A 23,448-nucleotide genomic window follows, 5' to 3' on the forward strand; every position below is an offset into this window, starting at 1 on the left:
CGGGGACCCTCAGCGGCCTACGCATATCATTTTCTTCAGTACGTCGTTCAGCTTTTCTAATCTACAAACGTTTCCCCGCTAGAAAATGAATAGAACAGCCCAGAGGAGTCTTTTTCCCCAAATGGCCGACGTCTCTCAAAAGTAAGGCAATTATAACATTCCAGCTCGCCAGATAACGACTTGCTCTAATTAACTGAGCCATCATTTGACGTGCTATGACGACATATGCTGAAAAATGAGCTTGGCAAATTTAACGTGTCTACGTATACATGTACAGAAGTTCAGAACTTCTCATCTGGTGGTAAATCTGACAAACAAACAAGTGCGAAGCACGTTGAAAAATCTAGTTGAACCGTTTGATTCAGTGCCGATGTGTGTTGTAAGTATATGCCCCGGTAGATAATGACACTCTAGAGGAATGCCGTAACGACCAGTTTTCCCCCCATTACGCCCGAGCGGCGCCTCCAACGCAACTGAGAAGAAATGATTGAAGTTTTGCCCCTGGCGGTTCTTCGCAACCTGCAGTGTCATAGTTTCCAGCCGCAGTTTGATTTATACGCATGCAAACCATATGAGCATACTTTCTTGTTTTGGTAAAGGCTTTTCTTAGTTTTCCACTATGCCCTTAAAGAAATTGAGGGGGTCTGTGGCCATAGTGTACGTTTCCTTCCTTTGATTTTGACAGAACTGGAATGGCCTGGGAATACTCGGTCACAATGTAGCATGCAGTTCTTGCCGTCAAACAGTTCTTGAGTTATCCTACTTCTATTTTTTTTTCAACAAACATGCAGTTCCAGAACAGGCTGCTGGGGCGGGGCACCCATTCTGCGGTTTATGCTTAAAATTCTAACCGCAGAAACCTTACTTTGCTCAGCTATTATTAAGAATACACGTTTTGGCTGACGCCTCCTAAGCAGTATCTATTAGTTTCTTACCCGTAGGACCCAGGCGATAAGAACTGATTGTATTCTAGATGATACATCTTTGTAACAAGTACAATGCATAAGGTTGGAAAAATGACAGGTAAATGTGACTTGATTGGCCTGTATATAAAAGATGGGATGCCAATCATTGTAACAACCTGTATTTTGAGAACGACCAGGCAATTTACATTTATTCATAACCTCATTACGTTAATAGCCTGCTTGGTTTGGTTACTTCCCATTAATTTTATTAGCTACGTGTAGTCAAAGCGCCTCTAGTACATGTTTCGAATCGGTCTTTTCCAAGCCGACTACAGGGCAGGTGATGTATTAACCTGGAGTGCACCAGGCTTCGCTCATGTTTAGATCTTGTGATATGGATGTATATATGTGTGCTGAGTCATTTTTTTTTTCAGGAAGGTTGGGTTGATTTATATCCCTGTCATGCCCAAAGAGGTCGAGTGGTATTAACGTGTCAGACTTAATCCCTTTATGTCCCCTGATAGTGATGAGCCAATCATTCACAAATTAGAGGGTGTCCACCTCCTCGTCAGCCCCGCCTTCTCCAGCGGAGCGTGCCATGCATCAATGAATGTAATTCTCTCCTGTTGCTGTAACTAGTATTATCTCTAAGCGCGCGCGCGATAGCTAGCAGTACGTAGCGTCTTCAGAATTCAGAGAGAGCCGCGCGCAGTAGCAGAACAGTTGGGTACTAGGATGTTCGCAGCCCGTGGCGCTCTAGCAGGCACGCGTCTAGCCAGGGAAAGGCGGCGGAAGCTCCGTGAGTTACGGGAACGGGACAGACGGCGACGACAGAGACGTCTGAGGACCGTTATCATCCACAAAGGCACGGTTAAGATCTGTTCGCTGCCGACTGTTTGGATACTGTTGGGACTGCTCGCGTGCGGAGCTGGAACGGTGATGTCCATGGTTAGTTACGACTTCCTAGAAGTGGAGTTTCCCATGACGAACAGGTACAACAGCACGCGGAATGATCGGCGGGAATCGGCGGAGGATTTCGATCGGATTCGCCGCATGCAAGAGGCCCTGTTCCAAGAAGTAGGCTACTCCGATAATGTCGACAGTGAATACATCCTCGGCCGGGGGAAAAATTATCCGCCACAATTTCGGCTGGCCGGACCTCTTCTTATCGGCGGGGGGATCTTCATCATGCTCTGCGGAATAACAGCGCTGCTGGAGAACAGGGACGGTGAAACGGTACGTGCACCGATGATTGTGTTGGAGCCTCCAACCGGCCACGGACCACCAGGACGCCCGTCCGCGAACTTTGATATGCTCATGTCGAACTCGTGTCCAAATTTCAGATACCTCCCCGAGCCTGTGAGCGTGAATGTCAAACGTGGGTACCTGAAGCATCCTCCCTCGCCCGCGCCCCTCCGCTCCGCCTGCCCCCCGATGGGATTCAGCGCTTAGAACGCCCAGAGGCCTCGATCTCGCCAAATCTCAGCAGCTCAACATATTCTAGATGATGTTCAACACTGCGCGCTCAAACTGAATACCACCGGGGGACGAAAACACTCGAGAAGATTTCCCAGGATTGTGTTGCTGTGGTCGTTTGGAGATCATATATCGTGTTTAGCATGTTAAAAAGCTATTCTGTGAGAATCGCGGTCAGTGTTACACATATCTCTGCTGCCGATGTTATACATTGTACACAGAGGATTGCGTGTAATGCTATTTGCATATGTGAATTACGGAAGAAGAATATAATTGTGGTAATTCTAGTAATTTCTGGTGGTTCAATAAAAACAGCTTTGATGTGTTACATATATTGTGACAGCGTGCCGTAGCTACTAAATAATAACCTGGGAAAACTGAACAAAATATTATTATGGAATGGTAGTTTGAGTCCTGCCGTTTTGTTACAGGTTAGCACTATGTTCCGTGAATTTTTATTGCATGTTTTCACAATTATTTTCCACACGTTCAAGGCCATATGAAGTCACCACGTTAATATTTATTGTTAGGAATTATACTCCGTGTATTCCAAAAGTGTTCACGAAATAAAAATGGACTATTTCACAAAATATACGTAGTTGACCTTTATTCAATTTCCGAACAACCAGTTTTTATATTTCTTGTTCGTGAACATGTCACATAGGTTTGCCTTTGTTGCTGGAAACTTTGGAAGACAAGCTTAAGAGCTCAATTTTTTTCTTGATTTTTGGCATCTAATATGGCCATACTTGAATAATGATTATGAGAAAAGCCCATTACATGTTCGTAGTAGATGATAGACATATTTCAGGTTGATGTTATCAACATATACGAAGTATGTAAATTAGGGCATAGTTTCTACAGTAAATTAGACTATAATTAGCAGGGTATGAGGTCATGCCGGACTTTTTAGAAATCTAAAACGGTCAAACTTATCAATACGAGAACCAAATCAAACAAGAGTTCCACGATCTCATACCTTTGCCAAATGATGGTAACCCTTGCGGGTGACGAATTATACAATTTTAATCATTGATTTTGTAAATAAGAGCCTCATTTGCATGGATTATATCAGTTGATCATATTCTCCATCCAATGACAGCCTTATCATGACAAAAAGGCTATTAGTATTATAGCAATTCCTCATAAATTATGCAAATGAGGTCATGATTCTCCTTCACTTAACTTCCAAATGTGGCAAGTATGAAATTCGGGGTGCAGCAGTTACAACTATGGAATTATAAGAATTTGCCATTAATTATGCAAATTAGGTCCTCATTTACATAATCTATATCCTCAGATGCTTTTCTCGTTCTCAAGTTGATGTCACAAGTGTTTCATAGTTCTAATATCGAACAAAGTAGATTTATAGAATTTCCTCATTAATTATGCAAATTAGCTCGTGATTTGCATAATTGCCATCTGATTATGTCAAGCATCACTTCAACTACCTACATACCAAAAATCACGACAATACGTCAACCGGTTCTTGAGTTATCGTCCTTCAAATTTTTTTCAACAAATGCTCCTGCAGTTCCAGAACAAGGCGCTAAGAGACCCAAACTCATGTCACTTCTTCCCTACTCCAAGAGCTATCTGCCAACTAAAATTCGTGACCCTAGCATGTCCAGATCACGAGATATCAAAACCGGAAGTTCAGCTGCAGTACCTAGGAAAGCCGCCAGGGGGCCCAAAATCTAATCATTGCTAGGTCTCATGAAGAACCTACCCACCTACCAAGTTTCATTTCAATCCATCCATTGCTTCTCGAGTTATCTTGCTAAACCACACACATACACACACACACACACATACAAACGCTACTAAAACATAACCTTCTTGCCAAAGGTAATTAACAAAAGGAATACGAATTACTTTCTATCTTGTGAAAGTATCATCTAAAATACAAATGGATAAAACGAATGATGGCAAAAACAACCAAAAGACGAAATGATAGAGATGGACTAAAAACAATTTACTCAGCAGAATTGTTTGTACACTACATTACAGAATGTGGACGAACAACAGGATTAATATCGACGGTGACTATGTCACCTACTTAAGGAAAATCAGTGACCAATTTAGTTTTAGCAGAAGATTAATTATTTAAGAACCCCTGTACAAGCCTCTTAAAAACTTATTCATACGGATGATCTTGTAACGGCCGATACAAACCCTTCCTAATGAAAGACGGCTTAACGGTAGCATCAGTTCATCTCATGTTATTATGATCGACATTGCACATGTTGATCTTCTTTTTTCCTTAAGATCATTTTGTTACGTATAGTAGAATTATGGCATAAGAATTATATCCTCCTTACATAGATACTTGCACAACGATAGAATAGCTGTTTTTCTGAATAAAAAAAAGGATAAAATATCGTTCGATAGAGGTTTCGGTACGAATGTACGTTTAGCAGCGCTAGCGGTGACCGCAAACAACTGATGCTGCTATCGTTTTTCACTAGCTGATACCTGCAAATGACGAAAAAATGAATTTTTTATAATTCGAAGTCAAAACACGCTTTTGCTATTATTCAAAAATCCATACCATGTAATAATTACTAGTACCTTATTTTGATACAATATGAACATTATATGTGTACATGACAATTAACAGATGCGGTAATTGGAAAGTAAAGACAGCCTGGTTACCCGTTGTGTTTTGGTAGGCATTGTACATCGCCTTCAGTTTCGTGGTTAGAATGACCAGACCAGCTCCTGACAGAAGGCCAAGACCGAAACCAGCTCCGAGGCCTGTAGAGATACCGTCACAGCGACAACCTGTGGACACTGGGACAACAGCAAAACAACGATCAGTGAAACTGTGTAGTCAATCCGCATGCTGGGAGACGCGGGGCAGTATGGGTAGAACAGAGGGCAGTATCATTGCAATGACCACAGACAGGACCGAAACTTGTATCCATTCGAATTCACAGCATGCTCGTTGTCATGGTAATAATGTTGTTTGTCCAGTGTGCTACCCATAGTGCCCCGCGCGCGTCTCCCACCATGCAACTTGATCCGTGAAAATGCTTCGTGCTTAATTTGCATTTCCTACTCGTACGCGACATTGCCAGGGGCCTACTTAGAAATCCACCTAAGAAAGGCATATTCTTTATTGTAAAATAACAGTTTAGCATGTAAGCAGTTAGGTTAGTGCCCAGAAGGTAATTGTTTTTGATAGTACTTGATTGAGACAATAAAAGTACATTGTACAAAGTTCCGTAACGATTTTACAACGGTTATACACACACAAAAGCATAAATACAAACAAATTTGAAGACCACCGACCTGGGGATACAGTAGAAACCCCAGTAGAGGGCACGAGGCAGTTCTCTGTTAGGGGACACATGCAAACATATTAACAATTCCCATATAGATTTTATAACCTTTTCTCCTCGTGGCTAATCAACGGTGCTGCGTAAGAATGTACCTGTGACGGTCATATCCACAATATGCATGTTAACTGGTTCAAGCTGTAACAGACAGTCCTAGGCCTATGAATGATTCAACAATTAAGAGAGCGTAGTTACATATGCAAGTTTACATTTACTTGGTTAAACCACCCAGCATGATGGATAATATGCTTATGGCGGGATCAAAACACCCTATGTGTCCACATTTTAAAACTCTTCAGATATAAACCGACCTGTTACATGGAGGAAGATTTTGCCATTTCTGATGTCCCGCCCGTGAAGTTTGATTTCTCCCTCGTACCAACCCGTGTCATCGCGAGTCACATTCGTCAGAACAAGCTTCAGCTGTCCCTTTCTTGTTCTGTTGCCGTCTTCGCGTTTAGGAAACCACGTCACCGCCACTTCGGCCCTTCCGACGAAATCTCCGTAACAAAACTTGCGGTATATTCCGTTTTCCGACATGAGCTCACAGTAGGACGTCCTGTCCTCTGCCCACACCGTCATGTCGTTCATGTTCGTGACGTCGATTTCGGCGGGAACGCCGAACTTCCAGGTAAGGTTCGCGTTTTGCCCCTCTTTCGCCGTGACGTTGTGCTGCGGTTTCAGACGTATCAATCCGCCATCCATGGCTGACGATGCAGCTGTTTAAGTAAAATGTTTTATTGACCACATGAGATGGAACTCCATAATACAAATATGACACTATCAAACGACAATGCGCCAAACGTCAATTCAGATTACTGATAACCAAAGAAGACCTTTTGAAAGTATGCAAAGGATAAACAACGAATCTGCTGTGCCTGCCCAATCCTGATGACAAACAAGAACAAGGGCAAAGAAAACTACAAAAGGCCGGATCGAAGTCAAACTTATGATGAAATTTCCACTTAAGAGAATATTTATGATACTCATAAATAATGATAAGATAAATATCCATCCATTGTTGCAACAAAGTTACTTGCAGTTCCTCTTTTTATAATTCATACGCTACGTCAACCTGTGTCCTATTTAGCTTTAAATAAGACAATGTTATATGATATTAGTATAATGCCTTTTGTCAAAATATGATTATCAGCCATCGGCTCCAACATAAATCGACTGTAACAGACCATGTCTTAATTGTAAAGTATCGGCAAAAAGCACGAAAATAACATTGTCCTGACTCCATTGCCTGGCGAAAACACATCTATACATCTATATGAGAAGACGTTTACAAAAAGACATATCTTCATTGTCCAATCTATATGATATGAATAAAGCGACTGAAATAAGTCTTCCTACAGTACCGACGCGTGTCCTCAAGGGGAAATCCCAATGAGTAATACGTTCACAAACTATATAGCTATGTATAGCTTCCAGGTTACAACTGACACTTCCTCGTTATTCTAAGGAATTGATTTTAGTCGCATATTGTACTTGATATCAACGTACGTCAATACTACACATCATTGGTAACTTACCGGATAGGAAAAGACAGTAAATGGCAGCGGACAGCAAACAGTCCATGGTGTTCTTTGTTACAGGCTAGTAATACGAGAAGTACTACTACATGTATTATTGGGGAATACCATTACATTGCGGAAATTACCGTGCAGTAACGCCACCGTGCAACAATGAGTAAATTGCACCCAGGAACTAAGTTACGATGAATGCAGGCGACCGATTTACTCATACAGTTGCAAAAAAAATACTCGTTTACTCCTGCAAACTATAAGGATCAGCTTTAAACGGTGCCTACGACTAATCAAATTCTTTCTCCGGAAGGACGACTTGTCCCCCTATCTGGCCGCTGCTCTGTCGCTTCTTCAAGCTTCTTATTGCAACGGAGAATGACAGCGGTCACTGTCAGACCAGTCAGCAGGAGACAGGACACCAGTACTCCGACGACTATCATCGCTGTACGGCCTGTAGGAGGACAATAACTTTAAATACAAATTAATTTTCGGTTTAGATTTGAAATATATTCTTGTGTGGGATACGCCTATACTATATGATTAGTCCAATTTGATTATTCTCTGAATAAATGCATTTCTTAGTATGATACATACTCTACAATTTCGTATTTCAAAATTCATACTCACAGACATTTGATAATAGTATATGTAAATGTAAAACCCCAAAGATTGCTACAACTATGTGCCAGAGTGGACTTGCTACACTTTGTAACCGAATGAACAAAATGTTAAGACAATTACCCAACGGACTGTGTGGTACGCGGTTCTGTTCTCCATGTTCTCCGTTTAGTACAGAGAGCAGGATGTACCCCCTGGCAGCCCCGTATACCAGAGGCACTCTAACTTCACACTCATATTTCCCCTCGTCGTCTGTAGTGATGTTGAGGATTTCCAGCGACGCCTGTCCCACCAGCGCTGTCCTCCCGGCCCATCCGCCGTACCCCTTACTTAACCGTCCCGCCCGATATTCGTACACGATCCGCCTGGTCAGTACAGGCCCCCGGTCCTTCCACCAGCTGACCAGCGGCTGGACATCGTCCGAAGGGACGGAGTAGTTGCACGGGAGAACGGCCGAGCCACCAGGAGGGACGGCTTTGTCTTTCCCCACTCTGACTTGGATGATGGTGACCGCCTCGTCTGTGGGAAAAAAACAAACAATAAAACCCTGTAGTAACATTGGAAACGACTACACACTAGGACTGGAGATAATAACCGTTATGTGTGTATACGCCAAGAATCTTCATTTGTTAGGACAAATCAAGCTGTTGAGAAATGGATATCAAATACATTTGTATAACCTTATGTATAAGAACTCACCTTCGCCCGTTGCCGTATGGGCCACCGTGACCGTGCATGGACCTGTCGCCATGGTTGTCAAAATGGCGACCGTTGACAGGAGATGTGACACCACCATCATGATACGTTACGTGGCCACCAGTGTTAAGAGTACGGTGATCTCTCTGGAAACCGGTGTTTTGTATACCTAAATCAGCAGAGAAGGGACGAGGAGCGAGACGTACAGCACAGCGCGTTAGAAAATGGCGACGTCTGGTTTCGGTCAGGTCCTATCGTTGTATCACAAGGGTCTGACCATTTGTGACGTTTTGTCATCAAAAGATTTCAAACTTCATTACATAACCTTTCCGTCCTCTCATACACACTTGAAAGAACTGTGGATAACAATACCACAGGTTCCGTAATTTTCCTTTTAGTTTCATCATCGATCCTAAAAATAGTCCTGACGATGTGTTTTTTTATTCAACCATTCATTTTGAGATTATTGACGGTAAGAATAAAGAAACAGTATGGATTGTATCGTTCTTTCTGCAAACAGCCAAATTTACAACAACACCTATCCCGAATATTTTGCGGGGATTTTAAGGAATAATCAAATATGTAGAATTCCCCTCCCTCTAAAAAAACAACTTCTGTGTATGCCCCAACATGTCTGAAATAGCCCTAACCTCTGTTTTCATGACATCATTTTATGACGTCATCGAAACCGGTCTATAAAAATGCACGATGACTAACTCTCCACTCAAAGTAAAAACTCTCAGTCCGCTGTCTGTACTTCCATGTCCAGGCATACAGAGGTGATAAAGGCTTCGCTTTTAACTGTTCAACTCTTTCTGTCCTCTCCTAAGTGATGTAATATTATACCTCTGGTTGCTTATGTCTGTGATGCTCTGACTTGCAATATAATATACATGTACCAGGTGACGAAGCCGGCCGTGTACTTTCACTTTCACGATAGTTTCGTTCCCCTTCTGAGAAGTCATACTTAGTTTCGCTAGCAGAGAGGTGAAGTTATCATTTCTCGACACATTTTGGAGTGAACACAGCCAACATTTTGACGATGCTTTCTGAATGCATCAAACCCTCGCAAAATGTTTGCTAACGTGGTTCTTAGTTTTGAAACCAGCATCGGAAGACACCATTAGACGAAGGACTGTGGGGCCGGGAACTTTGCACCAGCGAACGTTTCATCCTTACTGCGGGCCAGTGCGGGGACGTCTGCCTGGGTATGTGTGATTCTTAATTAAATATTGCTAGGGTATACATGTATTTAACTAAGATTGATGTAGGTGATGCGCTTCCGCATCGCAGTCTTTTGAAAAGACAGGTATGTCGAGGTGTTAGTTTGAAACTAGGGATGTGAAATACTAATAATAATTGGGAAAGTGGGGTCGTGTGGCGTGGAACCAAGAGGCCGCGAGTTCGAGTCCTGATATGCCACCGATCTTGTGCCCTTGGGAAAGACACTTTGCTCTACTTTTCTCACTTCGCTCAGGTGAAAATGAGCGAGTATTGTATTGCATTGTATTGTCCCCCGTGTTGGTAGTGCCATTAGTATAAGTTGGAAAAACTTGAGTGTGCCAAAACCACGTCTTGTGATTTTATGTTGGAATATAAAAAAATAGGAAATTCTAAATGCCCACAAACACTGAAGATCAGCTGTCGCATGATACATGGCCTTTTGACACTCAATCCAAAAGCGTATTACTTTAAATGGGAGAACCTATTCTAGAATAGGGTCCGTGGGTGTTGCATACTTCTCTGGCTGTGGATTTAAACAAAAAGGAGGACTGCAATATTAGCAAAGCATTCATTTTATTTTGTTTCGTACAAAAGAAAAAAAACAACCATGCATCAAGACACCTGTTCTATCGATCAGTCCTAGTCGGTTCAGCTGGAGGTCAAGCTGGAGGTCTGACCAATCAGCTGACAGCATGACTCAGCGAGGGGAATTTAAACTACATATACAAACAGAACTTACTTCCGGGTTCTGACGAACGTACATTATGGCTGTGTAACATTTGAGCTTCCGAACTATGGATAGTTATAGATGCATAATAGAAAGGTGTACATTGATTTCCCCAGTCTTACACGTATTACGCACTCGTTTAGACGGTACAATTTTTTGACCAGGACTTAATGCAGTATTGTGATACAGTATTGATGAAAATAGTCAACATTACAGCTCTGTTTTATTGCTTGGTAACATTCATCGAAAATACTACAATACCAGTATAGAATCGACAATCAGTTAACCTTTCATCCAATCAATTTCCTTAGCTTAAGAATGGCATCATACCTTTGAGGAGGTATTTAATCAAAGCACTCAGCATGTTATATAAACTACCCTTACCTATGTCAAGTATATTGCTCCCTGAATTGTATATATCTTAGTATAAATATATGTCTCAATCTATCCTAGTATCTACACTGGAAGCAACTAATAACGTCAAACTGGTCCAACTGGTGGCCTGCAAGAAAATAAAACAGTAGCCGTTAGAATGACGACCATCACTTTGCAAGAGAATAAATTGGCAGGACAAAGTCGTGGCATAGAGATGCACAGTGATCTACCTGAAACCTAACTGTTACAGAGAGATATAATTGGGGAAATTTGTCAGTATTGCATTGTAATAATGGAAAAAGATTCTACCAAGTTCAAGACTCACTTCTCGTCCTTTGTTCGGTAACGCCAGATAGCTGCAGCCAAGCCTCCCATGATCACCAAACCGAGGCAAGCCCCAAAGCCCGCTCCAAATCCCCCTTCGAATCCCCTTCTCCAATAGGTTTCAGGGTCTGAGATGATAAGATACATTTGCAAAAGTCATCAAACTTATTTTATTTTCTCCGGTAAGCATGCGATGTAGATGTATGGTGGAACGGTGTGCATTGTGGTTTGCGCGAGGAGGAGAGAGTTTAGCTGGTTATGTTAACTTATGTTAACATAAGTTAATATAATCAGCGATTAAGACATAACAGAGATCATTGATGTCCAGAGTTACCTTAGCCTGAAATCTAACCTTGTTAGGCTAGAGTTACTGAGCAATGGATTATTTCAATATTCATCTTTACTCATGTGAAAATTCCTATAGATGTATGTTGAGTCGATAAGAAACAGTCACAGTTGCATTTAGCATTTACCTGTTTTTTCTCCAGTGTCCCCGTCCTGTGGTTTCTGCTGACACGCTGACGCATCTGAGGGAAAAACAGACGCTGTGTATGTGTTTACATTTAATATTACACTATGGAATTGGAAACATTTAAGACAGATAGCTTTACCAGGGGAAAGCTATTAGTAAGAACTATAACTATGGACTATAACTATGCATGACATGAAACAGTCATACCTTTCACAGTAAGTATAACGTTAACGCTGTTGAGGTAGAAGTCGGTTTTCAGCTCCGGTCCATAGCGACCTGCGTCGGCCAGACTGACGTTGTTTAGCTGAAACTTGAGCTGACCGTGTTTTGTGCGTTCTCCCGGCTGTACCGGAAACCAGGTATCCGATATGGTGGCGCGCTGGACGAAAAAGTCTTTGCCGTAGCATGCTGAAGTGTTTCCAGAGATATGACAGAAGTTAATTTTATCAGGGGACCAGACTGTTCTTTCGTACACCTGATCTGCGGTGAGGTTAGCAGGAATGGCCATGTGGAGGATGAAGGAAGCGTTCTCGCCCTCGCATACCTCTACCTCTGCATTAATAAATTGCAACCGATTGTCTCGTCGGGCACCTGGTGTAGGAATTCTATCCGAGGCAGTAACGTTAACTGCAGCTAGGAAAAAAGAAAGGAATCAACGGTTAGGTACGTGATGATTTTGCCCCTACATAGCTATGAAATGACCATGAGTATTCTGATACGTTTTGATACCACCCACCGCAATGACCTCTGTAAAGTCTTTCATATAACCATACCCAGATTCCGCCACATTCATCCACCACACTCCGCCACACTCCACGCGCCACAATGATACCCAAACTGTCGTCGCTATACTACTCCCCACCCCCCATCAAAGACACCGTGACTTGGTAAATTTCGTGATGAAATCAGTGCATACACCTACCCCTTTCATGAGATTTGCGTTGTAGTAATGTTACAGCATGCGTTCCCTTACACCAGGTGTTTTGAATGGCGATTCACAAAACCACAAAAATTCTGCTAAGTCACGTTCACGCAATCCTGGACTGCTAAAGCATTTCACAAACTTCGTACGTGTTGAGAATAATTACCATTTCGTCCTGCCCTTTGCTGCCTATCACATCAACCTAGAAATTAAAACACAATCCCGCATTTTAATATGCTATCTTCAAAATGCTGATTCTTTCCAACACGCCCTCCACTAAGAATATCTTTTAAAATTTTTTGTAAAACTCCTCTAAGATTGAGTCAGGAAACGGTCTCACCTGCTGTCGAATAGCCAACTGCTAAACAAACCAGAACTGTACACATCCAGTGAGAAGCGAAAGAAAGTGCCATTTTGGGACGAAATGCAGCCCGACCGTTTGCCAGCGTCCAGCCTATGTCGTGATATTGTTTGTAAAGTGACGCTTCAACACGTTACTCGTACATGACGTAAGACACATGCAACAGTGCACGCGAGTCATTTCCTGCATGCCCCACCTTAGGGACTGTACTATATTTACCGGGGGGAGGGACGAGGAAAATAGCTTGGATGGAGGGGAAAGCCAAGGACAATGTTTCTGTTTTTCCGGATCCATGATACCTTCCGATGACGACTCACGCCTTCGGCACTCTGGCAGGTAAACTGGACCCTCTGTGGCCGGCCAGATAACTCTCCTGGCCATTTACATCGTTTTTAGACCATCACAACAGAGACACAACAGAGTGATATATCCTCGAACGCACACATGCACACACTCACACCCACCTTAAAATCCGACAGGTTGCCCTTCCTCGGTATATGTCCACTAGATATGCCCTGAAATACTGGTAGTCTATATGTACGAGTACATGACATGTGACGCTATAGACGCTACATGCATTTTCTCAACTAGTAATTAGCCCTTGTCCTGCTGGCATTCCTGGCACAATATTTTTCAATAATTACATGTCTTAATTAGATCATAGACCCCCAAACGTTTTTGCCCTGCAGTGGCATAGTTTAGGAACGTTGAACAGACTCTGGTAGAACCACTGAGAAAGGCTAGAAATCTTCATATTGTGGTCATCTTTGATCTGAGGATACACATGTACGTAAACGGGGGGCTGGGCACTATACAAGGTAATATGATCTCATGTACGTTCCCCCTTAAGGTCATTCCCCTTTACTCAGATCATTCCCCAGACTAAGTAGTTCATAGGTCAAAATAATAAGGCAGCGTTTTAACTCGTTTAAACTCGTGCGGTCTACCATACAGTTGGGTTCTGAATATACAAAGTTGCTTTATCATAGTACTTAGCCATTCTGTCAAAAATGACTATTCAAGGCAGCAGTCCTTTTCTCGGATGATGACAATTATTTGTGAGTAAAATCTTAGTCTATTATTGTATGGTATGGACATGACTCTCTCATATTGTTTGTCTCTCACGTCATTGGTTTCCCCCAGTTCGGTAACAGAAATATGGAGTCAGCAGATAATCCGGGACTTTCCTAGCACCCATCACGTGATGCGCAGTCTACCGTGCCAAGTCATGTCTGACTGGCTGAGAAACAAACAATTGGCTCTTGTTCAAACATAATTATGTGAACAGGGACTCAATTCTTTTAAAAGGTCACTAGCGAGTGTAAACTAAAGCTATATCTTGACGTCCTATAACTGTAGAATATATATGAGCAATATGCATCCTCCTCTCTTACTTAATTGTAACCCGAGCCAAACAAGTGGAGTACGATTTTAAATGACTGCCATGGAGTGTCCCGTTGCAAAAGAAAAACCCCTATTACGTCACCTTTATGCAAACTCAGAAAATACTCGTATCAACATATCGCTTAACGTGTGGGACGTTGACACATTTTCAGACTTTTTTCGATGTCTTTGACTAATAAATACACATCGCTATAGAGTGGTGCATGCACACACACATGCTCACACTCACATCCACCTTAAAATCCCACAGGTTGCCCTTCCATGGCATATGTCCAAACATGCCCTGAAAACTGGTATTCTGTAGGCATATGATAATGATACGTAACGATGCACGCATTTCTTTCCTAGTAATTAGGAACGTTGAACTCACCTGGTACCAAATAATACAATGATGCCACATACAGAGTCCACTGAGAAAGGGTGGAAACCTTCATATTGTGGAAATCTTTGATCTAGAAATAAACGAAGGTCTTGCATCCACTGACCCGTATGGCACTATACAAGGTAAGATGATGTCATGTAAGTTCCCCCTAAGGTCATTCCCCTCTTACCCAGGCCATTCCCCTGACTAGCGCATAGGTCAAAATAACGCAGCGTTACTTTTTACCAATTACAAAGTTGCTATATCATATTACTTGGCCATTCCATGATTCTGTCAAAACATGTCGATTCAAGGCAGCAGACGACGCGTGATCTGTGGAACGTATACGCCCGAGCAGGGAGAAAAGCGACACGATTACGTCACACGTTCTGTACCCGCGTGCAGCTACATAAAACACAAAGATTATATTGTAGATGACGTCCTACAGCCCTGCTTCACACCTTTGTCCGTGACGAAGGGTGGAGTTAGACCAGAGGAGGTTTTGATGCATGTTTGTGGGTTAGAATACATTGATTTTGTAAGACTGTAAAATTTGCCGCCTACTCCCGAGGTGAGTAGTTTGTATCGCAGACCTTCGGAGAGTAGCAGTAGCATTAGCATCACTTATTATCATTCTACTGTTCACTGTTGTTATTATGTTCTTGCAATTAGCCCTCGGGCATGAATTTGCAAGAAACTTTCTTTCTATAAAACACAGACGTCCTTTTGTAAAGAAAGTAAGGTCTTTTTCTTGGTGTATCAAGTTGACTCATTCAATATTATTTGTGAGATAGTCCATATGGTGCTTTATCGTCTAGTAGAGCTGAACTTGAGTATCATGTATGTGGGAATATTCTCGACCACGCTAGGTGGGAATTTCCACCGTGCGAAGAAATTTCCCCAGACTAGTTTGACATTCAGAGGCGTCTCCTAGCGATCGCTAGTCGCGCGGCAACGAGGACTCTAAAAATCACAACTACGTACTGCAGTATGTGAGATATTCATGGCGTGTAATTCGTATTGGGGGACATTTGACAGCAGTTGCAATGTGTATATTGTGTCAGTATATCTCAGAGTCAACTTTAACTAAAATCAACATATGGAAACCCGAGTAGTTTCACTTCACCAAAAACACGCCAAGAGGCGCTATTTATGTGACCTTGGAAATCCCCACTCGAAAAGGGGAAGTAAATACAGCAGTGTTATCCAGTGTTTCAGTCACAATCGAGCTCGGTCGACGTCTGCACGCGCCACAGCAAGAGCGTACGCTCTTAGCCACTTCTTTTGACTGGCTACAATTTTGGTACTTCAGGACCTCTGGCGTGGGAAGTAAAGGAAAACGGCACAGAGGAAAAAGGATATCTACACCCAGCCTATCAGAGACCGGAGCAAAGTCCATCAAATCCAGCAGGCAAGGTTATTGTAAATATATAGATCCGACAGACTAGTTAACATCTTGAAAGACCCTTAGTTGTTTTATTAGTAGTTACTAGCTACAAATCTATTGAGATTGATGCTGTGATTTGGTAGTGACGGCATGTCTTAGATATTTCTGCCAGCCTCGTTGAAAGTAAAAGTGAAAGCATTGTCGAATGTACATAAGTCATTGGCGCCGTAGCTGGCTCCTGATGAAATGTCCTGTGGGATTGTTGTCACCATGCATAATAGATGCGACGATAACCGAGTGTTTCACGTACATGTATATTTTCAAAGTATATGGTCTAAGTAGGTTTGCCACATATCGAGGCATAGCGGGGTAAACTACATGGTGGGTGCATAGAAAAGCCCAATGACACAGGTGCGCCGTTGTCATGGCTCACTATGTATGTACACGTAATGAATCATCCAAGTTTCGCTTCCTCTTTTTCATTGTTATTAATACGGTGTACCCGCTTTGTGCCGTGTAACTTGAATACGTAGCCTAAACAGAATGGAAACGTCATTTACTGAACCCTCCACATTTCTCTCTAGCCGCCTTCCTTCATTGTAGATTTCGAACTAATAGTATGTACGGTTATACTTTACGGGCTCATTTTCTTAGGTAGTAGCCCGCAAACTGTAAGCACAAGTAGAACACGTTGTTTTGTATCCTTTAGAGCGACAAGTCTCCCCGCCAAAATGCAGTCCAGGCTCCATGGCAACTTCACTGTACAGAATTTGAAGTTCAAGACTCGAAGAGTCCCCAAGACTCCCTCCATCCCGCTCATTTTACCAAACGACCTGAAGTACAACTCCTCTAGAGGGACAGTGGAGAAAGTCCGCGGCGCACGCCGTACAACCCTGGGTGTGGTACCGGAGGCTCTGGAGCTGTTGGAGGGAATAAATGGCCCCGTCAGCGCGCTATCGATATGTGGGCCGTGTCGAACGGGGAAAAGCTATGTTCTATCTAGGTAGGTCAGCGTCTAATATTCACATGCATATACAAGAGGGGCGGAAATCCCCTTCTAGACTTCAACTGCAAGGTGTCTCTTTACGGGGAGTGAGGGTGGCGTTTGCTTATCATCTTCGCCAAGAAGGTTATGTTTTCATGGCCCATTCATTCTCAACAAGAACACGGTGGCGTATCGCCCATGTTTGTATGCAATCAGAACACAGCACATAGTACCCCCCCCCCCTAACAAAGCCCAGCCTAGTGCTAAGTGCTAAACAGTAATGATTTAGTGCTACGTGATTTTGTAGGTTGCTAGGCTCGGCAGACGCCTTTGAGCTGGGGCACCGCTGGGACCCGCAGACGTTCGGCATCTGGATGGGCACCAAGGTGCTGAAGGGCGCGGACTTCACTATCCTGCTGCTGGACACGGAGGGGATAGGTGGGTATAGGTGCATTGCTATCAATAGACGCTAAAAGTCGCTTTATGCATATACTAAAGTATCTTGGGGCTCACATGAAAAATCTTGGCGCCTTTCTTTCCCTTCTTTTTCTGACGAATTGCATGTGCGTCTCTCCTTTATTCCAGACGCATCAGGGGGAAGCGCAGACCGGGACGCCAGTATTTTGGTGTTGACCATCCTGATGTCTTCTCTCCTCGTCTACAACTCCCTCAACGTGCCGTACAAGGGCGACCTGGAGAAGATGCAGTGAGCAGAGAACTTACTTTTCGAATAACCACACACTAACTAGCTGGCCAATGAACTTACGCCATAATAATCAATTTAAAAATATGGTTTCTGATTGGTCAACGTCACCTGGCTATATGATAATCACTTTCAACGCGTGCTCTCGTGCGATACAGGTGGCTCTGCTTATAACCTGCTTTTCTCACATTCCATACATTTCCGACCAGATGTAGAATTTGTTGTTTTGCTGGCTGAGTTTTACTTTATCGTGTATCAGATGTTTCATCAAGTTGGCTAAAGGCGTGACCGTGAAGAAAGGCCAGAAGACGCAGATGTCCGACCTGCGTGAGTTCTTCCCTGACTTCCTGTGGCTCCTGCGGGATGTGTCACTGATGAGCACGGACGAGAACGGGCGGGAAATCAGCCCCACACAGTACCTCAAGACTCGGGTAAGGGCGGGGAAGTACCCTCTGCTGATCGCCCCTGTATGTGACTATTTAGTCAATCAAGTTCTCCCGTACTGACATAAGTTTATAACACTGCGGCCCCTCATTTTAAAAGACATTTAGCACAAGCACATGTATATCATAGTTAGGAAGACGCACATGACAGTTGCATGTCCTAACGTCACGTGTCTTGTCTCTAATTCTCAGGTTCTCGCACGAGGTGATGACTTCGAAGAGACACCTAGCGACATGGTAGGGCGCGCCATCCTCACGTCCTTCCCATCTGTGGAGTGCTTCACCCTGGAGCGTCCTTCCGAGAATAAACAAATCATGATCAACATCGCAGACCACACCGACGAGCTGAACCCAGAGTTTAACAAGGGCGTGGAGACTCTCATCGGCCTCCTGCTGCAGAAGTCCCGGCCCAAGAGGGGATACTACCGGGGCTCGACTGTCAACGGTGAGCGGTTCGACTAAAGAGCGAAATACACAGGAATAGACGAAATAACAAAATACAGCGATGTACATATGTATTTCCCTATTATCCCATTGAAGTTGTAAGTGACAAACAGAAGGAAACTGATTGTCAGAACACCCCTAAAATTTGTTCCCTATGCTGTATAAATAGTCATTGACAGAGAAAAAAAAAACAATATGCTTTCTTTCGGTAAACATAAAAATCCTAACATTCAGCGTACGGTTTCCCCCGGAAGGCGTTGCTCTGAGCCTGATGGTGAAGCAGTAAGTGGAGGCGGTCAACGACCCGCAGGCCATTCCCGCCCTGGACAACACCTGGAAGAACACCATCCAGCTCATGCGCAGTAGCGCCATCCAAGAAGCTATCCAGGAGTACAGAGAAGAGATGTCGGTACGGGATTTTTTACGTTATGTCATAAAAACAACCCATGTCAGAAAATTGTGTCAATGTCTCTGTCTTTATGAAAAATGACTGACGGATATTGCATTAAATTTATTTTATCCATGTGTACAGGTATACTACATATCAATAAGTATTATGATTTTCTACGGTTTCTACATCGTCTCAAGCATATTCAACTACATTGCAATAATTGAACCATTTTCGCAACACGTTTTGTGTGTTCTAGGCTGGAATCGCCGCTGCTTCTCAAGATGAATCCGTACCAATTGTACTGGATGAAGACATTGAAAATGAAAGGTAATGATCTGTATTTTCGTTTTTTGTTGAATCATCCTCAAGGTTTCCATGTTGTATAGCAGACTGCCTTTGCTATTGACAGGTTATCTGTCAGAAGAAATGTATAACACCTTGCTTAATCTAGGAGTCACTTTTGATGAAATCTTATACCTTGTTCCAGCGAAGAGGCCTTGTCACTGATGGTAATACACAACAAGGCATTCAACAAAGTCACATCCTCGCTACTGGATAAGATAGGACATTTGGGCATCGGTTCTGGTGACCAGGGTGAGGAGAGCGAAGCAGTAGTTCGGGAAATGCAGGATCGACTTGGTGAGTAGATTGTAATGTGCAAAATAGCGCCATTGTAGTATCATCAAGATCTTATGCTGCATCATTGTAGACTTTGCTATCCATCAGCTATCTCTATAGTTGAGACCATTACATATCGGTTCCTCTCCTTGGGTTACTGCGCCATAATGTCGTTTGGTGTTGAAGACTGTTGCCTTTAATCAAATGACTGTATTCTTTGTGCCGTTTCTAGTTCACAGGGAAGAACGAACGATTGAGTACGTGGACGATGAGCTTGTGACCCGCCGGGGACAGGGCATGGTGGTGGTCGGTGGAGAACTGTACGGAATCCTGCAGGACAATCGCTGCAGATCCCGGGCCCACTGTACGGACATCTTCAACATGTTGTTTGAGCCAGTCCAGAAGAAAATCGAGTCTCCGCCTCCAGGGTACGACTTTAGGGGCGTCTTGGCTGAGTTGCAGAGGATCCCACAGCAGTACGACCGGTGGGCGCGAGGGCCCGAGAAGTGGGCAGTCCTGCAAGAGATGACCAAGAACTTGGACTCTCTCCGGGCCAACATTAAGAAAATGAGAGGATACCAAGAAAGGTGAGTTACCTGTGAAGATATTTCTCAGATATTGTCTACGGAGACAAACTACTACATGTACCATGTTGGCATTGAGGACAAAGGAATGCTGAGTATAATTTTGTTCCTTCTATAGCTGCTGTTGGAGCAGCAGAGGGCTCACCAAGCAGAGCTGGAAGCTGAGAGGAAGAACCGAGAGGCCAGACGTCTGTACAACCAGCAGCAGGACATGCAGCGGCTCACAAGGAGACTCTGGAGAAGATGAACCAACTTCACAAGTGGCAGATGGCAAAGGTGGGCCAAGAAAGGGACTGTCCCTTGCATGATAAGGCAAATCTTATGTCAAATAAAGATCGACTATATTTTGATATGTTGTTAATATCTTTCGTGCATTGCGTCAGCCGCGGATCATTCTTCAATTTTTGTATGAAGATTTGATGTGGAAATTCTGCTCCAAAATACATTTCTTGATGCCTCATGTATCAATCCAAGCCCCCATAGAATGCTTCTAAACTGGACCTTTGTGCTGATTATATATGGGTTTCACACAATCACCCAGTCATGTTTTAATTAAGATGGCTACAGAACTATAAGAACATTACTGCCTGAGCAGCACTACAAATTTAGCCAACTGCATGAATGTTCCTCCATTTCAGGTGAAAATGGAAGGAGAGGTGCGGCGTTGGGGAGAAGAACAGAAGTTCGAGGATTTCAGAAATGCACAGATGGACGAGATGGCAAAACTAACCAGGGTAAATAATATCTCCGATTTATGTACTTTAGCTGTCTACATGTATATGGTATGTATGATTGTATGTCATCTGCCCTGTATTACCAAAGTAACTTTTGTTCGTCTTTCTGTCCAAGGAGTTGCAGGAGAGACATGACAGGGAGGTGCAACAGTTGAAGTCCCGGATGCAGAGACAGCAGGATGATATGAACAGGCAACTGCGGGAACTTAACGACAGGCTCAATCGGCCACCACGTTAGTATTGTTCATGGGTGCGTGCAAACAACAAAACCTACATGACAAAACATATGTGTTTCTTCCTCTTGATGCACACATCTTTCTTCTAAAACGAGGAGCTTCACTCACTCACTCACTCACTCACTCACTCACTCACTCACTCACTCACTCAGACACGATCATTGAACGTTTTTGTGTTGTTATTTCGTCCCCTAATTTCATGACCCTCACGAGCCTGTACTATCAGAAACATGCAGCAGTAACATCAGACTCTCTCCTCTCCCCAGCCCCGCCTCCCCGGCGTCATCGTAAAGGTGGCTGCGCCATCATGTAGATACTCGTAACAACGCAGGCAATAAAACTATTGTCATGGCGACAATTGGAGTTTAGTTTATGTGGTGTTTATGTACTTTAAATACCTTGGCAGTTATGGTAACACAGTCCATGATGTGAAATGTAGGATTGGGCAAGCTTGGGGGGCTTCTAATGCCCTAACAAAAGTGTGGAAATCCCCAATAGCCAACTCTACCAAGCTAAAAGTCTTTAAAACCTGCGTTGAGTCAATCCTGCTCTACGGAGCTGACTCGTGGTCTCTGACAGCATCCTTGTGTAAACTTCTGGATGGGAACTACACCCGCCTGCTTCGTGCAGCCCTTAACATTTCATGGAGGAGTCATGTGACCAACAACCAACTTTATGGAAATATGCCTCGGATTACAACAGTCATCCGCAACCGTAGGCTGTCGCTGGCTGGCCATGTCATGCGACACGACGAAATGGCAGGGTTGGTACTTCTCTGGTCACCAACAGAAAAGCGGAGACGCGGTCGCCCTTCTTTAACTCTGAAGAAGGTAATAGAGGGGGACATAGGGGCTGGGCGGTGCTGAACTGTCCTCTGTCATGCGCGACAGGAACTTGTGGAGGCAGTACATCGTGTCACCTGATTGAAGGATGAACTGAACTGAACTGAACTTATGTAGAAACATACGTATGGTATTGCGGTTTCTTTGTGCTGTTTTATATTTATGTCTATATTAAGCGATCTGTTTATTGAGCATAGTGGTACAGACGTAACATACCAGGGAAACCTGATAATGTGTAGCCTAATGCTGTATTTGTTATTGTTGTTAGGGTGGTATTTGCCATCAAGTGTAGATCAATCTTGGTCTGAGGAACCATTTATCTCCATTACATTAACCACGCACGAATGCATGCAAATAGTGCAAATTCCTGTGGAATCGCTAGAAAGTTTCTAAGCTAGTTTATTATGCTCGCCAAAAAGACGTACTCAAGTAGTTACATGTATGTGGCATTATCTTAAAAATTTTTGTCTACTCTCCTGGTCATTTTCAGTGTTTTAATATTCCGCATAAGGCATGAGAATTTATCAAATATTTGCCTACATCGTTCACCTTCTCGTACAATACAGATCTAAACAGTTTTTTCTTGTGCAACCAATGATGAATTCTATTTCGTCAACTGTGATAAACTCAGCAATTCTATATGTCTATTTGATATCGTTAGATGCATGAATTATTTAACTGTGACTTGATTCATAGTACATGTAGTATAATGATAATAATAAAGGCTTCTTACTATGCTACTGTACTTTGTGTTTTCCTTACAATAACGTACTGTACCTTGTTATCCTTCATTCAGTATAGTAGTGACACACTATATCCTCGCAGTGTACTGTACGTAATCAATTAGTGGAGCGTGTCAAGTTAAAACATGAATGAGTAAAAGTCTTTTTCTGTTCGAACAAGTTATTTTAGTGTACATATTATGCGAAAATAAAGAGGAAATGATTTTACATCGTTGCTTTGAAGATACATGCAAGTCAACAGAATAGGAGAAACCTTCGTTTTGACCAAGTTCCTGTTGGATTACATGCCAGTGACCTCATTATATATTGCAGCGCCCCTTCTCCGGGCGGACAAATGGTTTATCCCGTTGTCCTCCTGTTGAACTTGTTAGTAGGGCAAAGGTGAACCCGACAATGCTCAGAAAGAAACATGGTTGGTGCAAGTAGAGTGATATGGGCTGTCGGAAAATCGTTAACAACCAGAGCCATAAAGCCATCTTCTTTGTCAGTTATACAAGCACCTTACAGATACGCAAACAAGGTAGGTTGTTGTCACTATTGTACTTGACCTTATAGAAAACCATTCTGTTATGTCTATGTGTGTGTCTGTCAGTCTGTGTG

General features: G+C 43.1%; 3 protein-coding genes across 3 annotated transcripts in view; 2 read left to right on the forward strand and 1 right to left on the reverse strand.

Annotated features, from left to right (window-relative positions):
* Window positions 1-4,383: 4,383 nt before the first annotated feature.
* On the reverse strand, window positions 4,384-13,085 carry LOC109474792. The gene is made up of 11 exons (XM_019775152.1): window positions 12,953-13,085; window positions 11,898-12,323; window positions 11,692-11,745; window positions 11,220-11,346; window positions 10,308-10,315; window positions 7,996-8,391; window positions 7,652-7,705; window positions 6,034-6,441; window positions 5,676-5,720; window positions 5,037-5,174; window positions 4,384-4,856 (listed from the first exon to the last, which is right to left on the reverse strand). Exons 1-11 carry the CDS (start codon window positions 13,023-13,025, stop codon window positions 4,846-4,848), a joined length of 1,740 nt encoding a protein of 579 aa, XP_019630711.1. The 5' UTR covers window positions 13,026-13,085; the 3' UTR covers window positions 4,384-4,845.
* On the forward strand, window positions 9,729-21,645 carry LOC109475011 (guanylate-binding protein 1-like). Its single transcript, XM_019775540.1, is given in 16 exon segments — window positions 9,729-9,776; window positions 16,051-16,149; window positions 16,835-17,128; window positions 17,418-17,548; window positions 17,696-17,816; window positions 18,073-18,244; window positions 18,449-18,701; window positions 18,955-19,109; window positions 19,348-19,418; window positions 19,579-19,730; window positions 19,942-20,295; window positions 20,410-20,511; window positions 20,514-20,569; window positions 20,932-21,027; window positions 21,143-21,260; window positions 21,530-21,645. Coding segments are annotated over 14 exon segments (2,100 nt in total). The 5' UTR covers window positions 9,729-9,776; window positions 16,051-16,149; window positions 16,835-16,856; the 3' UTR covers window positions 21,577-21,645.
* Window positions 21,646-23,235: 1,590 nt separating this feature from the next.
* The window catches only part of LOC109474884 (2-oxoisovalerate dehydrogenase subunit alpha, mitochondrial-like), a 3,702-nt gene continuing 3,489 nt past the window's right edge, over window positions 23,236-23,448 (forward strand). The window contains exon 1 of the mRNA XM_019775352.1: window positions 23,236-23,368. Within this exon, the coding sequence (XP_019630911.1) occupies window positions 23,258-23,368 (111 nt within the window). The 5' untranslated portion in view covers window positions 23,236-23,257. The remainder of the gene's footprint in view (window positions 23,369-23,448) is intronic.

This window comes from Branchiostoma belcheri, unplaced genomic scaffold, assembly GCF_001625305.1.
Source record: "Branchiostoma belcheri isolate BF01 breed outbred unplaced genomic scaffold, Haploidv18h27 scaffold32, whole genome shotgun sequence".
NCBI classification, from domain to species: Eukaryota; Metazoa; Chordata; class Leptocardii; order Amphioxiformes; family Branchiostomatidae; genus Branchiostoma; species Branchiostoma belcheri.

Bases quoted from the DNA above. Each gene is read 5' to 3' on its own strand.
- LOC109474792 (XM_019775152.1), bottom strand. From the start codon at position 13,025: ATGGCACTTTCTTTCGCTTCTCACTGGATGTGTACAGTTCTGGTTTGT. The intron at 6,442-7,651 runs GTCTGACAGTGA...TTACTTAAACAG, and splicing joins GTCCTGTCTCCTGCTGACTG to CTGCATCGTCAGCCATGGAT. The intron at 5,175-5,675 runs GTCGGTGGTCTT...CTGTTGTCCCAG, and splicing joins GGTTTCTACTGTATCCCCAG to TGTCCACAGGTTGTCGCTGT.